The following is a 15,026-nucleotide window of genomic DNA, read 5'->3' on the forward strand; positions in this document are numbered from 1 at the left end:
TTTAAGTTTAAATAATATATAATTATCTATATTTATAGTTTTTAAATATTGAAAGGTTTTTGTTAAAAATTAATTTAAATAAGATATTAAATAAATATTTTTTAATATAATAGGAACAAATAAGATAGCAGAATTCTCTATAAAAATTATAACTAATAATAAATAAGTTTATTTGTTATTTTCTACCTAAGCATAGTCTTCAAATTACAAACTAGAGGACCTTTTTTTCTGAGATATTCTTTTCATTTGTTTTTACTATGATTATATATACAGTTTTATTTTAGTTTTTTAATAAATATTCTGCTTTCCTATCTGTTATAAGTTAATTTAGGCAAAAATTTCTATTTTCGGCTCCAGCTATTTTGTTTACTAATATGTAATACTTAGTTTTCTAATATTTTTATATCTAATACTTAGTTTTCTAATATTTTTATATCACTATACTCATTTTATTAGTTTAACAATAAATTTTAAAACGTTGAAACTTATAGATAATATTTGTTCATATTAAAATATTCTTTAACTAATTAAAATATTATGTCTAAGTAAAAATATTATCTAGTGGACCACGAAATCCATACGATGTTAAGAACATATGAAAAGCAAGTATAAATGAAAAACATTCATTTGTGATGCTTAATATATTCAAGACCTCTTTTCCCTGAAATAATGATACTGACAACCATATATTAATAATATATAATATATTTTAAAATATTAGTTTTAATAAAATACAACATTTATATAAATAATAAATTTTATTTTAATTTAATGAGACATTATTATTCTATTTAAAAAAGTAGAATTAAATTGAATTAAAAAGATATATATAAAGATTAAATTAAAATAAAGATAATAATATTTGATATTGACAGTGTCCTATATTAATTAAAGAGAAATATTATTATTTTATTTTAAAAAATATATAATTAAATTAAATTAAAGAAATATATATAAAGATTAAATTAAAATTAAAATAATGATATTTAATATTTTCATATGTCATACCATAAATTTATACATGACAATAAAAAAAATTTACAAAAAAAAAAGTTTTAAATTTAAAAAATTATAAATTAAATTAAAATTCTATAAATTGGCACGTAGCATGTTATTAATGCTATTAGTAATTTTTTTAAAAAAAAAACTAATCACGACACTTTTCAAAAAATTAAGATACAATTTAAACTTTTTTAAAATGGAAAACAAAGTTAAAATCTTCACCTAAATGAGAACAAAACAATAAATAAAGTTTTAAAATTTAAATATTTGTTAATACTTATTATTTTAAATGTTCTACTTAACAGTGTAATCATGCTAATATAGGATTTTATTACTTGATATTAACATTAACACAATTACATATATAACACTAATTTTAGCATACATAAAACATAATAATACTAGCAATTTAGTTCTTCATAAAAATACTCATATTTAGTGTATTTATTATAAAAAATCATAAAAAAAAAATCTAAGCTCATTGCATTATTAATCTACATGATATGATATATACCATAATCTCATAATATCTAATAATATTTAATAATATCTAACATTTCATCAAGCTAATACATATAATATACGGTTACAAATATAATTAGTTTTTAAAAAATTATTTAAATCCCTTATTTTCAAAATTAATTAAACATCTTATTAGAAGTGAAATTTGTTTAGATTTGAATTATAGAAGGTTTGTAATTTTTTTTATTTAAAAAAATTGTAATTAAGTAAGCCAATGAGTCAACCCATGGTGGGTCGGATCAGATTCAAATTTTTTTGGTTTGTTAACAAATAAATTGAGTTAGGTTGACTCACCCGTGATGGACCGGGTCGGTTGCCCGTTTTGATAACTCTAATTGTTGTGAAGCTTGAAGGCTTCCAATTTGCACCTCCACTTTAGCACAAAGTTTGATTATTTTTCATCCTCTCGACGGTTGTTGCTATCCTTATTAGTATTGGCCTTCCCATTTTTCGTCTGAGGTACCTAATATTTAGTTATATTTGAATTTTTTTATTATAGCATTGATACGATGATTTATAAAAATTTATTAATTCTTTCATTTGTATGATATTTTGATGCAATGGTTTGTACATTATTATTATTAATGGTGAAGATTTCTTATGTTTGAAGGGAGTCGAGGATATCCTAAATATCTTTTACATATGCATAAATCAGTATATAAAATAAAACTTTTAATTTTTAATTTTAGTATATTTGATATATTTTGCATCCTCAAATTTTCATAGACCTACAAAATTTCTTTTCACTTCAAAAATATTTTTTAATATGTTTTCTATTTGTATGACCATTATTTTATACAAAATTAGAAAAGTTTGCATGTGATTTTGTTTTTATTTCTAAATAAGCATTTATATGTGTAGACTAAATTTACCTAAATATAAGAGATATTAGTGATGTTGTCAGGATATACATTTAATCAATTTGATCCAAGCAGCACGTCAACGTCTATTTAAAGTATATAAGACAAAGGTTGGACTGTTATGTTAGCGATTTGAAAATGTTGTTCTGCTGTAGACGTAAATATCATAAGGCAAATGGGAAGAAGGTGCAATGCACTTAGCAGGAAGGTGCCACGCTAAGAAGATTATGCACTAAAGGAGAAGGTTTACTTCAAAAGTAGTAACGATTGACACAAAGTCAATGGACCAATAAAACCATAATCCTTTAACCCAAGTGAATTTTTTTTTTTGTAGAAAACCCTAACTCAGAAAATTTATCAGAGTTGAAATTGAGAAAGGTTTGGTTGAGTATATAAATGGAATTGTTCTATAGAGTGAAAGATATATATATCATACAAATTGTAAAAATCAAACAAATTGTAAAAATTCAATAAACAAAAAAAATGCATTAAAATTTGTATTTATTTTTCGTTTAAACCATTTAATGAATTTAGTTTGACGTTACAAATTAAGCAAAATAAATTAATTGACATATTTAGTATATTAATAAGTTATTCTATTTTATTTAGTGAATATGAGATATTAGTGATGTGAAATTGTTAGGATATATATTAAGTCAATTCAGCGGCGTCGACGAAATACAACAAATCAATCTCTTACATTTATATTATTCGATGACATCTAATAACCACGAAACAAACTGAACACAGTACTGTCATAAATATAAATATTCTAAGCCAAATTAGAAGGTGCAATAATGCACATAGAGGAAGGTGCCACGCCACTCACATTATGCACTCATGGGAAGTTTTACTTCAAAAGTAGTCATGGTTGACGCAAAGTCAATGCAAAAATAAAACTAGAACTCTTGAACCCAAGTCTTTATAAATTTTGTATTATTGGAGCCACTTTTCATGGTTACATTTGGATATTCTTTTCTATGCGATTGCAAGCTACACTCTATTGCTTTTTCTGCTGCCTTAGTAAATCCCTGTCACTCTTCTTCCATCACCATCCACAAACACGGATCAAGGTCTGCAGGCACGTCTCCTCCGTAATGGCAGAGAGTGTAGTTACCTTTGTTTTAGATCACTTGGCCCAGCTTTCCGCACGCGAAGCTAACTTGCTGTATGGTGTGGAGGATAGAGTCCAGTTCCTCAAGTCGGAACTCGAAATGATCAAAGAGCTCCTCGATACCACAACGCGCAAGAAGGGAATGGAACATATAGTATTGAACCAAATCAAAGATGTTGCCCACTTAGCTGAGGATGTCATCGACACATTCGTAGCCAAAGTTTCCATTCACAAGAGGAGAACCATTCTGGGGAGGATGCTCTGTGGCTTTGGCCAAGTAAGGTTGCTCCACCACGTAGCCCACAAAATAGACAAGCTCAAAACCACTCTCAACGAGATACGCGACAACAAGGACAAATATGATGCTTTCAGAGAAACCACTAATCAATCTGCAACAGAAGAGGAGGAGGAGAAGGAAAGGTTGCAATCGCTGCACAAGCTAAGAAGAGACGTGGAGGAAGAACATGTTGTTGGCTTTGTCCAGGACTCCAAGGATCTCGTCAAGCAACTCCTGGAAGGTGGTTCAAATCGTAAAGTTGTTTCTATCGTTGGCATGGGGGGATTGGGGAAGACCACCCTTGCCCGAAAGGTCTACAGTAGCGGCGAGGTGAAGAACCACTTTGATTGTCGTGCGTGGGTTTATGTCTCAAACGAGGGCAGAGTCAGGGAGCTTTTGCATGACCTTCTTAAGCATTTGATGCAAAATGTTGAAGAACAACGCAGAGGCCACGAGAAAGATAAGGAAAGGGCCGAAGACGTTAACAGCCTGAGTGAGGAGGAGCTGAAGAAACGGGTGTGGAAATGCTTGGAGAGGGAAAGGTATCTTGTGGTGATAGATGACTTGTGGAAAAGGCAGGATTGGAATGAGGTGCAAGATGCTTTTCCAGACAACAACAGAGGTAGCAGAATATTGATCACTAGTCGTTTGACAGAAGTGGCCAAGCATGCTGGCCATGATGTTCCTCACAATCTTCCGTTCCTGAGTCAAGAAGAAAGTTGGGAGTTGTTTTGCAGGAAAGTGTTTAGGGGTGAAAACTGTCCTTCTGATTTGGAGACCCTGGGAAAGCAGATGGTTCAAAGTTGTCATGGTTTGCCGCTCTCCATCATGGTTTTAGCAGGGCTGCTAGCCAACAAGGAAAAGTCATCTGAAGAATGGTCTAAAGTGGTAGGTCATGTTAATTGGTATATCACTCGAGATGAGACCCAAGTGAACGATATAGTTCTCAAGCTCAGCTACGACAACTTACCAAGGAGACTAAAATCATGTTTTCTCTATCTTGGCTTATTTCCGCAAGACTTTGAAATACATGTTACTCCATTATTGCAAAAATGGGTTGCGGAGGGTTTCATACAAGATACAAGAGATAGAGACCCATATGATGTTGCGGAAGACTACTTGTATGAGCTCATCGATCGTAGTTTGGTCCAAATAACAAGAGTGAAGTTTAATCGAGGTTTGGATAGGTGTCAGGTTCACGATCTTCTTCGAGATCTTTGCATGCAAAAGAGTAAAGAAGACAAAGTTTTCGAAGTTTGCACAGACAATAACATTGTAATCCCTACTAAACCTCGCAGACTGTCCATTCACAGTGACATGGGTCACTACATTTCTTCAAGCAACAACGACCATTCATGTATTCGTTCCCTGTTTTTCTTTGGGCCACACTATGATGTTCATGGGAAAGAGTGGAAATGGCTTTTGGACGACTTCAAATTGGTTCGAGTGTTAGATTTTGGACCTAACAGTTACCAAAAGATTCCTTCCAGTTTAGGGAACTTCATCCACTTAAGGTACTTGAGAATACACTCAAAGCTGATTTCATTTGTTCCCGATTCAATACTTAACCTTTGGAATCTGCAAACCATAGACCTGGGTTTTTCGACGGATATCATTATAGTTTCTTTCCCTATTCAAATGTGGAAACTCAAGTATTTAAGGCATTTGAACACACAAGGACCTATCAAGTTACGAGGAACATGTTCACAATCAGATGAGAAGATGTGGAATCTTCAAACTATCTCTCCCCTTATACTCAATAAACAAGCAACATCGCTAATAACGAAAGGAACATTCCCCAATATTAAGAGGATGGGACTTGTGGAGGCTCATGATTATGAAGGTAAATTACTCAATTTATTGCAGAACTTGCAACAATTAAAGCATTTAAATAAATTAGTGATTGTGCCCCAACTTTGGCTTAGTTGCAAGCCGAAAGAACTGGTTCAAAGCCTAGGACAATTAAGTTGTCTAACTATTTTAATGATTGATAATGTTGTGGACCTTCTGACCTCTGAGCTCATTTTCCCTCCAAACATTATAGAGTTAATGTTGTCAGGGATTAAGTGGATTACCAACGAGGGGATGAATAGTCTGGGAAATCACTCCAAACTCAAAATTTTGAAACTTTTGGGAGATATAACTTGGTCTGGGGATTCCATTGACCTCAATTGTGTTGATGAAAGCTTCCCACAACTGGAAATATTTCGAATGAGTCATTTGGCAGTTAGAAAGTGGGAATTAGGCAATGGTGCAATGCAGAGGCTTCAAAATGTGCTTATTGACAATTGCAAAGAATTAGATAATCTTCCAAGTGAACTCTGTTCTTTGAATGGATTGAGAAAAATGCATATAACGGAATCTCCTTCAGAACAAATGGCTCACATCTTACGAATTTTGAAAACAAATAATGGAGTTGAAGTCGTTACTGGGACTTATCAATCTCGAGATTATGATATTTTTGATATTTTCTAGATGTGTGAGATGTATTATAACAAATAGTTGGTTATTTATTTTATGGATGTACTTTATTTATATAGAACTTGTGAAATATTAATAATATCTTAATTTTGTTTTTTTTAACTTTAATAATAATTAACTATATTTATATTTTTTAATAAATATCTTTTAATATAATTGTCACAAATAAGACAAATAAGACATGAGTGTATGCATTTATTCCATTTAGCAGATCATCATCATATAAATTGATACTCTAAATAGATATGAGATGGGAATTTATTAGTTTAGTTTTCTATCGGTGTGTATATAGGTGTTATAGTGCATTTCTTTTTGTGAAGTAAAAAAAATATCTCGATCTCAACCTTAAAAAAGTTAATAATAAACAAAGTTAGAAGACTTTGGCTATAACACAATCAATAGTATTTTTACATGTGAAAGAAGTTCTTATAAATATTACTTGTGTTTGAAAGGTTTTCAATCGATTGAAAAGTCCAATTCCAATATCTTGATTTCTAATGGCAATGCATCGTGAACCTCTGTATATATATCGTCTGCTAATACACGACCAATTAATGTTTGTGTCCAACTACTTTCCGGCATCATTTCATTCTGGGTATTTACTGAAATTCCTCGAATGGTACCACAATCTGTTCGACGTATAACAATATGTTGAACCACTTCAACAAGTCTACGTGTAAGATATCCAGCATCTGATGTTCGTACAGCAGTATCTACAACCCTCCGAGCTCCATACACTAGTGCACTAAAAGATATGATAACAGTTATTTTATATTTACGACGACAGTTGTAGAACCAAAGTATATTCAAACGAGATAAAAAGTCAGGACTTTTCGCCTCGATTCAAAAATCAAAGCAAAAAGGTGGTTATTTTGCCTCAGTTTAAAAAACATGAAGCAGTAAACCAAAAATAAAATAAAAAATGAGTCTAATGTCTCGAAGACTAGAAATTTGGGCTATTATTTTTGTCTAATGAGCATCCATCTCACCCAACGAGTGAGCCTGACACACAATGATAATTCTTTTGTTGTTTGGAGGCGACCCATGACAATATATCCTTATAGATGAGTCTTTTCTTCATGTTTGCAGTGTTGGGTGCGATTCTAATGTCTTTAGAATGGAGATTTGTCTGAAAAACATTATTTCTTGAGTTTTATCTTGTTTTTATTGACCATTATTGCTTTCATTTTACTTATTTTACATGAAAACACATTGAATTTAGGGAAAAACAAGATAAAAAATGAATTAATTTATTCATAAAAATATATAAAAAAACATATAAAATCAAATGTTATCCATTATCTTCCATTATAACATAGAAATGAAAAAAAAAGTAAATTTATCATCCACATATCCATTTTCCTTGTATATGCATTTTTATAGATAATAAGTTTGTTTCATCATTCTCAAGTAATATACGCACTTATATATACAGCTATATCCATTTATTTATGATTCTACACATTAATTAATTATTTTTATAAAAACATAAAAATTAAAATAAGATAAACATGATATTATTAATGATTTAATGGACACATTTTTTTCATTATCAAATATTAAAAATATATTATAATTATATAAATATTAAATCAAAAATAAAAAGTAATAATTGAACAAAAATAAAAATAACTATAAAAAGTAGGTGAGAATAATGAAATACTAATTTAATGAGATTGAGAATTGTATTTAATTTGAATAAAATCATAAAAGAATGTAATTAAAGTTGTGATAAAATATTCAAATTTTTATCTTAAAAGTTATTGATTCAATGAACTAGAAGTTTTTAAAATATCAAAAAAATAAGTTTTTAAAATACTATACAAAAATAAAAGTAAATAAAAATTATGTAACTAAAATTGTAAGAAGAAAAAGTATTTTAAAGATTTCGGTTTATTTTGAGTTACAAATAAATAATAATTATTTAGAATTTAAAACAAAAAATATATAAAAATGAAAACGAAATAAATATATGCATACCTACATAATTAATTTAAAAAATTAAGTATTATTTATATTTATACTGGATAATGTCAGAATTCTCTATAAAAAAAATATAACAAGTTGAAACAATAACAATGAAAAAGTTTATCTGTCATTCTTCACCTTAGCATAATCTACAAATTACAAATGGCAAGACCTTTTGTTTTGAAGATATTCTTTTAATTTGTTTTTACTATCATTATATATACAGATTTATTTCAGCTTTCTGATCATTGTTCTGTTTTCCAATCTGTCATAAACTAATTTAAACAAAAAATTTCGATTCCAGCTATTTTGTTTAGTTGGTTTACTTTTTAATTACATTAAATATAAATAATATACTTAGTTTTCTAATATTTCTGTATCACACTACTCATTTTATTAGTTTAATAATAAATTTTATAATATTGAAACTTATAGATAATATTTGTTAATATTAAAATGTTAAAATATTATGTTTACTTAAAATATTATCTAGTTGGACCACGAAATCCATACGATGTTAAGAGCATTCATTTGTGATGCTTGATATATTCAAAACCTGTTTTCTCTGAAAGTAATGCCAGTGGAAACAGAATGAATTAATAATGTATAATAATATAATATATTAAAAGGTTATTTTTAATATAAATATTAGTATAATATTTTTATAAACAATAAATTTTGTGTTAATTTAAAGAAACATTATTATTTTATTTAAAAATAAATAAAACTAATATATATATATATATATATTAAATTAAAATAAAGATAATGATATTTGATATTTAAAAGAATTATAAATTAAATTAAAAATTATGAATTGGCATGTTACATATCCTTAATATTATTAGTAATTTTTTTAAAAAATACCTCATTAAATCACTTTTTCAAAAATTAAAACCTAATTAAAACTTTTTTAAAATTGAGGATCCAAGTTAAACCCTCCACCCAAAGTGAAAATCAAACAAATAATAAAGCCTTAAATTTAAGTGTTTGTTAATATTTCTTATTCAAATCTAAATGTTCTACTTAGTAGTGTAATCATGCTAATATAGGATTTTATTACTTGATATTATATATATATATATATATATATATATATAATACTAATTTTCACATACATAAAACATAATAATACTAGCAATTTAATTCTTCATAAAAATAAACAAAAGTGCCAAAGTGGGAGATTGGGTGAAAGTAACTAATAAGGGGTTGAATCCTCTGATATCTAAGTAAAACCCTTGTGCAGCAAACACTATTTGAGTTGGTGTGAAGGCAATTTCGTTTTCATTCAACATTTTCCTTACAATGTTCTGATCTATTTAGTTTCTCAAACGTGATGTCTCCAAAACCTCTCATTTAATGCTGCAGTTAGAGATGGTCCTGATGGACAACGCTAACAAAACCTGCATGATTAGTCTATTTTCCACTAGACAACCATCTATTTTCATCACCATCCAACACTTGTTTTGTAAGTAAACTCTAGTGTCACACTTTCTCCTTTTGCTTCTCTAGCTACAACCAAACCAAACCAAACCAAACTCTCTCTCTTACACTTAACTCTTTTTCAAAAGATGAGGTGAGAATGTATTATGACAATTCCTCTTTTTGGGTCCTTTTACAGCTGTCTTCCCTCTTATAAACCAAATCTTCTTTGTTTTTTCCCCCCACATTCCCTACCCTTTGCACATTATGTGTCCACTCTCCACACTGCTCAATTATGCACTTCCCCACACCTACCTGTAACTATGTCAACAATGTCTCCCAATGCTTCTCTAACACTGTCATACTACATTTCTAATAATGCTAATCGTACATATATTCACACCTTCATATCTCTCTACTTGATGTGACTACTCTCACACATGCCTAGCTGTTCAGGATCAAACATAGAAATCAAGTGTGAACGTATTTGGTTGGAATCTAAGTATGAATTTAAGTTACATATTGGATAGAAATCAGATGTATAAAATTGAAAGAACTATTAATTCATTGTCTTAAAGTTTTAGATAAACAGTGATATCAATCTCTTATATGGTCAAACTCATATCTCATTGGTAATTATATCTCTCGGTAAACCTTCTTCTCGATATACTCAACATATTTAAGTATTACTCTTACATTTCCATACATACAAAAAGGAAGCTCAATTTATGCTTAGGCCAAACTTGTATGATACAAAGACATGACAAGTGGTGCAAAGCACTGCCATACATATATTTAGATCTCTATCTCTATGTATTTTTCTATAACAAGTTAGTATATGGTAGTCATACGTATACCACATGAAGTTCTGACCCTACCCTCCCTCAGCTAATTCACAAGCACATACAAAAAATTGAAGGGTAGTCTATTGCTTGGTATTTGGTGATGGTAGCAGATATCAATAAGGGGCTGTTCTGTCATTTCAAACCCAACAGACATATGAACATGTCTGCTACAGTTGGAAAAAAGAGAGATGGAGAGAAAATGAGAACAGCAGGACCCATGAAGTTCAAGAGGAATGGCTCTTGGCTCTCCCAATGAAAACAAAGTGGCTATGCTTTTATCTTGAGCATTACTTTCTCTTGGAGACCCCACATTTTGGAACAGGAGAAACTCATCATGAAGATTGAGGAAGAGGGAAATTATGAATGATTGCAGTTGCACCCACATAAAAGTCATATCCACTCCACAAGAGGTTTTCAGTGCTAGCCAGGAATAGGAATTTCTGCTCCTATAGAGGAAAAAGTCTTGGAATTTGTGCACATTCACTGATGAAATCCACCCAAAGTTCCACATTCTTGGTTTGGGTAACTGATATTATAAAGAATGTTTGCTGCTTTCAAGGCTATTCCATCTGACTATAATGAATGACAGCAATGCACTTCTTCCCATGCACCAAGCTCTTTTGAAACGCTGGCACTAGTTTCTTTATGGGATTCCGGAAAATGGGTAAGTAATTAACTTGGATCTCTCTCCAAATCTGTTCCTAATTTATCCCAACTATCTTGGTTTGTGTGCATTCATGCTTAATTTTGCTCAGAAATCAAGGTTCCGATTCGTGTACATGTGTTTGGACTTTGCTGTCACTACTTATTCAACTAAGAATCTAAATCTACGACAAGTTCTGCAAACTGTTTCGTCTTTTTGGACACGTCTAACGTTTTAGTTGTACAATTACAATACTTAAATCAATGCCTCGCCACCAACCAATCGTACGTTTCACACATCCACTCTTCAAAAGTGATTGGAGAAGTTTAGATTTAGATAACCACAAACCAAGATATATTGTGTAGAAGAGGATATGCTAATTGGCAAATTTTCAGATCACAGACATTGAAGCTGACCCATGTGATATCGTTAAATGGCCAAGAAGAAGAGCTGGTTTAGTCTGGTGAAGAGGCTCTTTTTGAGGGATCCCACACAAGATAAGGTAAGTCTTAAGCTTGTTTCTTAAAATCAAGTGTTTGACTTAGATTCTGTTTCTCATGAGACACAGAACTTTTTTTTCTTAAGGATAAAAGAAGGAAATGGATATTTGGAAGGCTAAAGAACAAGAGATTACCTTCAATTACAGCTCCACTTCCATCAAAAGAGACAACACTAAGCGAAGCAGAGGAAGAACAAAGCAAGCATGCTTTGACAGTGGCCATTGCCTCAGCAGCAGCTGCTGAAGCTGCTGTTACTGCTGCACATGCTGCTGTTGAGGTTGTTCGCCTCACTGGGGTCTCACAATCTGCCCTTATTTGCAAAGAAAAGTCAGAAGAATCTCATCCTCTCAAAACTAGTAATGCTGCTCCTCAATTCACACACCAGTGCAAGAGGGACATTCAAGAATCTGCTGCAGTCATCAAAATTCAAACTGCATTTAGGGGTTACCTGGTGAGTGAGTTTGTCCAACTTGTTTTCTTTGATTTGTGTCACCTTAAGAACTCTTTGCATAACCTTTTCTCATATAAGTGCTTATACAGAATTTTATGCAAACTTGACTTTAATGAGAGACATGTGAATCAGGTACTATAAGCTGAAATTTGTCAGATACTAAAATATTTCTTCAAACATTTTACAAAATTCAACTCCAAAGAGAACAAAAGAATTAGCTAAAATTAGAAAAAGGAAAAATACTAGTAGTGACTGAAACTAATACTAATAAGTGGAAGAAGAAACCAAAGTGAGCTTACTCTATTCTTTGCCATTGTGTTCTATTCACAGGCTAGGAAGGCTTTGAGGGCATTGAAGGGAATAGTGAAACTACAAGCTATCATTCGTGGCAGAGCAGTAAGACGCCAAGCTATGAGTACTCTTAAGTGCTTGCAGTCCATTGTGAGCATCCAATCACAGGTCTGTGCAAGGAGGCTTCAAATGGTTGAAGGGAGATGTGACTACACTGAAAATGAAGAGTTGCATGATTCAAAAGACAAGATAATTAGGGTGAGCGTTTAATTATCATATTGCAGATGTTAATTATCAAACTGCTACAGCCACATTCTGGTTTTTTATCAATTATGTTGTTTCTGTTTACTATATATCATTGTACAGTTTAGAATTTGAAACATGGTTTTCTCATTTCAGATGGACTCAAACAGTGAAAGAAAGTGTGATGAGAGCACTCCATCGAAGGAAGAGTTAGACAGCTCTTGCATAAGCATGAAAGAAACGGTTCTCAAGAGAGAAAGAATAAAAGAATACTCATTTAACCATAGAGTAAGCTTGTTCTCTTTCATTTGCTTTTACCTGGTTCTTTTGTAGATTAAGGTTTTCAAACTAACCAACAGAAAACATACAGAGGTCAGCAGAGTCAGAAAGAAGTAAAGTAAATGGAAGATGGAGATACTGGCTAGAGCAATGGGTAGATACACAACTTTCAAAGAGCAAAGAACTTGAAGATTTAGACTCAGTTTTTAGCTCTCATGCTAGGAGTGGGGAGGAATATGGAGGCAGACAACTTAAGGTGAGAAGTATTAACAGGCAAAATCCAGTTGAAGGATTGGATTCTCCTACAATTGGTTCAAGAAGATCTTTTCCTCATAGGAGACAGTGTTCTGTGGGAGAAGACCAGTCATTTTCAAGCTCTCCTGCAACTCCAGCATACATGGCTGCAACAGAATCAGCCAAAGCAAAAGCAAGATCAACAAGCTCACCAAAAATAAGGACTGGGGGGAACATTGACATGAATTCTGATAGCTATTCACCATGCAAGAAAAAGCTATCCATTGCATCTTCCATTAACAGTGAGGTGCTTAGTGGTGGTAGGATGGCCAAGTTTAGTGGTAACCAGCAAAGATCTCCAAGCTTTAAGGGCCTTTCAGTGCCTATAAAATCAAGCCGAACTATCAAGGATCTCAGTATTAATTCAGATTGTTCACTGCCTAATTGGGGTCCTCAAGGTTCCTTCAAATGAATCTATTAATGCTGATGTTACTCTTGCTTGCATTAACACAATTTCGTGTTGAAAACATCATTTGTTTGTAACTATGTATGATATATATGCCATTGGATGTTATTTTGGTTGGAAATTGAACATTAATGTGATAGAAAGTAGTTAATTCCTTGATTAATTAGGGATGCATTTGTTTGCTTGTTTGTCCTTTTAAGAAAGAAAAAAAAAAGGTAATCATGATCTTTCATAGGAGTATCAGAAGTAAAACTTTTATCTCTGTGATTAATATTTCGTTTATTATTTTATTAATTGTTTTCTGTTTTTAAGAAGTAGGATTAAATATGTTTTTAGTCCCTAAACTATTGGCTGTTTCTGGTTTTCGTCCCTGTTTGAAAGTAAGGTACAATTTGGTCCTCATTCTTTTCGAAAACGTTCGTTTTAGTCCTCGAAAACTAAACACTGTTTAAAAATCTGGTCCTCATTTAGCAACAAATGAGGACTAAAACCAAAATTCCGAGGACTAAAACGAACGTTTCGAAAAGAATGAGGACCAAATTGTACCTTACTTTGAAACAGGGACGAAAACCAGAAACGGCCAATAGTTTAAGGACTAAAAACATATTTAACTCTAAGAAGTATTAGAAAAACAGAGTAAACATAGTGCTGTTGTACTACTCTCATTTTTCTATTATTTATGATTTTAGAAACTATCTATAAACGAGTAATGGTTGAGTGATACATTTTTACATTCATTTAATGTATTACATTTAATACATTACAGAGATAAAATAGTTATATAAAAATAATTTTTAAAAATAATTTTTTTTGTATTTTTTTTAAGAAAAAAGAAAGTAAAAAGTAAAAAGGATAGGGTTTGTAAAAAATTTGTGTTAAATATCATTTATCATTTATAAACAGTAAAAACAAGACATAATAAAGCACAGCATACCCTGTTGTTTCTAAGTTTTGTCCTGATTTTATAGTTGAATTTCAGCTTTCTTTATGTTCCTTAGTAAAGCAACAACACCAACAATGGATTGAATCTTTGATTTGATAGAGAAAGAAGAGAAGCCCAAAAGGAAAAGTATAAGTGAAGGTTGTTTCCATCTACCATGCATACTGTTGTACTGTTTGGGAGCCTTTTGGGCCTTGGATGTATTTTGCCCTTATATCTTGGATGCATTTCCTTCCTTTGAACTTCAAATTTGTCTAATGAATTTCATCAACATTTTATGCATTTCAAGACCTGAAATAAAAGAGAAACCATGTTTCAAGACATGCATACTGTTGTACTTTTGACCTGTTATGTTATGACAGACACCCAAATATGAAGTTAAAGGTGTATAATTGTTCTATTTTTTGTAAGAATAATGATTCGATAAGATACTTTTACATTCATTTGACATACACTATAAGATAAAAATGGTCATAAAAGTTGATAAG

General features: G+C 31.2%; 2 protein-coding genes across 3 annotated transcripts; both read left to right on the top strand.

Moving 5' to 3' along the window:
* The first annotated feature begins 3,216 nt into the window (after window positions 1–3,216).
* Window positions 3,217–6,356, top strand: LOC124835664 (disease resistance protein RPP13-like). Its single transcript, XM_047310631.2, has one exon. The coding sequence runs from the start codon at window positions 3,365–3,367 to the stop codon at window positions 6,248–6,250; it is 2,886 nt and encodes a 961-aa protein (XP_047166587.2). The 5' UTR covers window positions 3,217–3,364; the 3' UTR covers window positions 6,251–6,356.
* Window positions 6,357–10,668: 4,312 nt separating this feature from the next.
* On the top strand, window positions 10,669–13,719 carry IQD11 (IQ-domain 11). 2 transcript variants are annotated; one of them, XM_047310640.2, is made up of 6 exons: window positions 10,669–11,155; window positions 11,530–11,636; window positions 11,720–12,085; window positions 12,416–12,634; window positions 12,776–12,907; window positions 12,990–13,719. In XM_047310640.2, the coding sequence occupies exons 2-6, from the start codon at window positions 11,568–11,570 to the stop codon at window positions 13,602–13,604; spliced, it is 1,401 nt and encodes a 466-aa protein (XP_047166596.1). In that variant the 5' UTR covers window positions 10,669–11,155; window positions 11,530–11,567; the 3' UTR covers window positions 13,605–13,719. The 2 variants fall into 2 exon arrangements, with proteins under 2 accessions (XP_047166596.1, XP_087966062.1); XM_088109936.1 differs by having other exon boundaries at window positions 11,537–11,636.
* Window positions 13,720–15,026: the final 1,307 nt, after the last annotated feature.

The sequence above is a fragment of the Vigna umbellata genome, chromosome 3 (genome assembly GCF_029865625.1).
Source record: "Vigna umbellata cultivar VRB3 chromosome 3, Vumbellata_1.0, whole genome shotgun sequence".
In the NCBI taxonomy this organism is placed as follows: Eukaryota; Viridiplantae; Streptophyta; class Magnoliopsida; order Fabales; family Fabaceae; genus Vigna; species Vigna umbellata.

Excerpts from the sequence above, each read along its gene's own strand:
- LOC124835664 (XM_047310631.2), top strand. The coding sequence starts at position 3,365 with ATGCGATTGCAAGCTACACTCTATTGCTTTTTCTGCTGCCTTAGTAAA.
- IQD11 (XM_047310640.2), top strand. The coding sequence starts at position 11,568 with ATGGCCAAGAAGAAGAGCTGGTTTAGTCTGGTGAAGAGGCTCTTTTTG. Across the intron at positions 11,637-11,719 it reads GGGATCCCACACAAGATAAG|GATAAAAGAAGGAAATGGAT; the intron begins GTAAGTCTTAAG and ends TTTTTTCTTAAG. Across the intron at positions 12,908-12,989 it reads AATACTCATTTAACCATAGA|AGGTCAGCAGAGTCAGAAAG; the intron begins GTAAGCTTGTTC and ends GAAAACATACAG.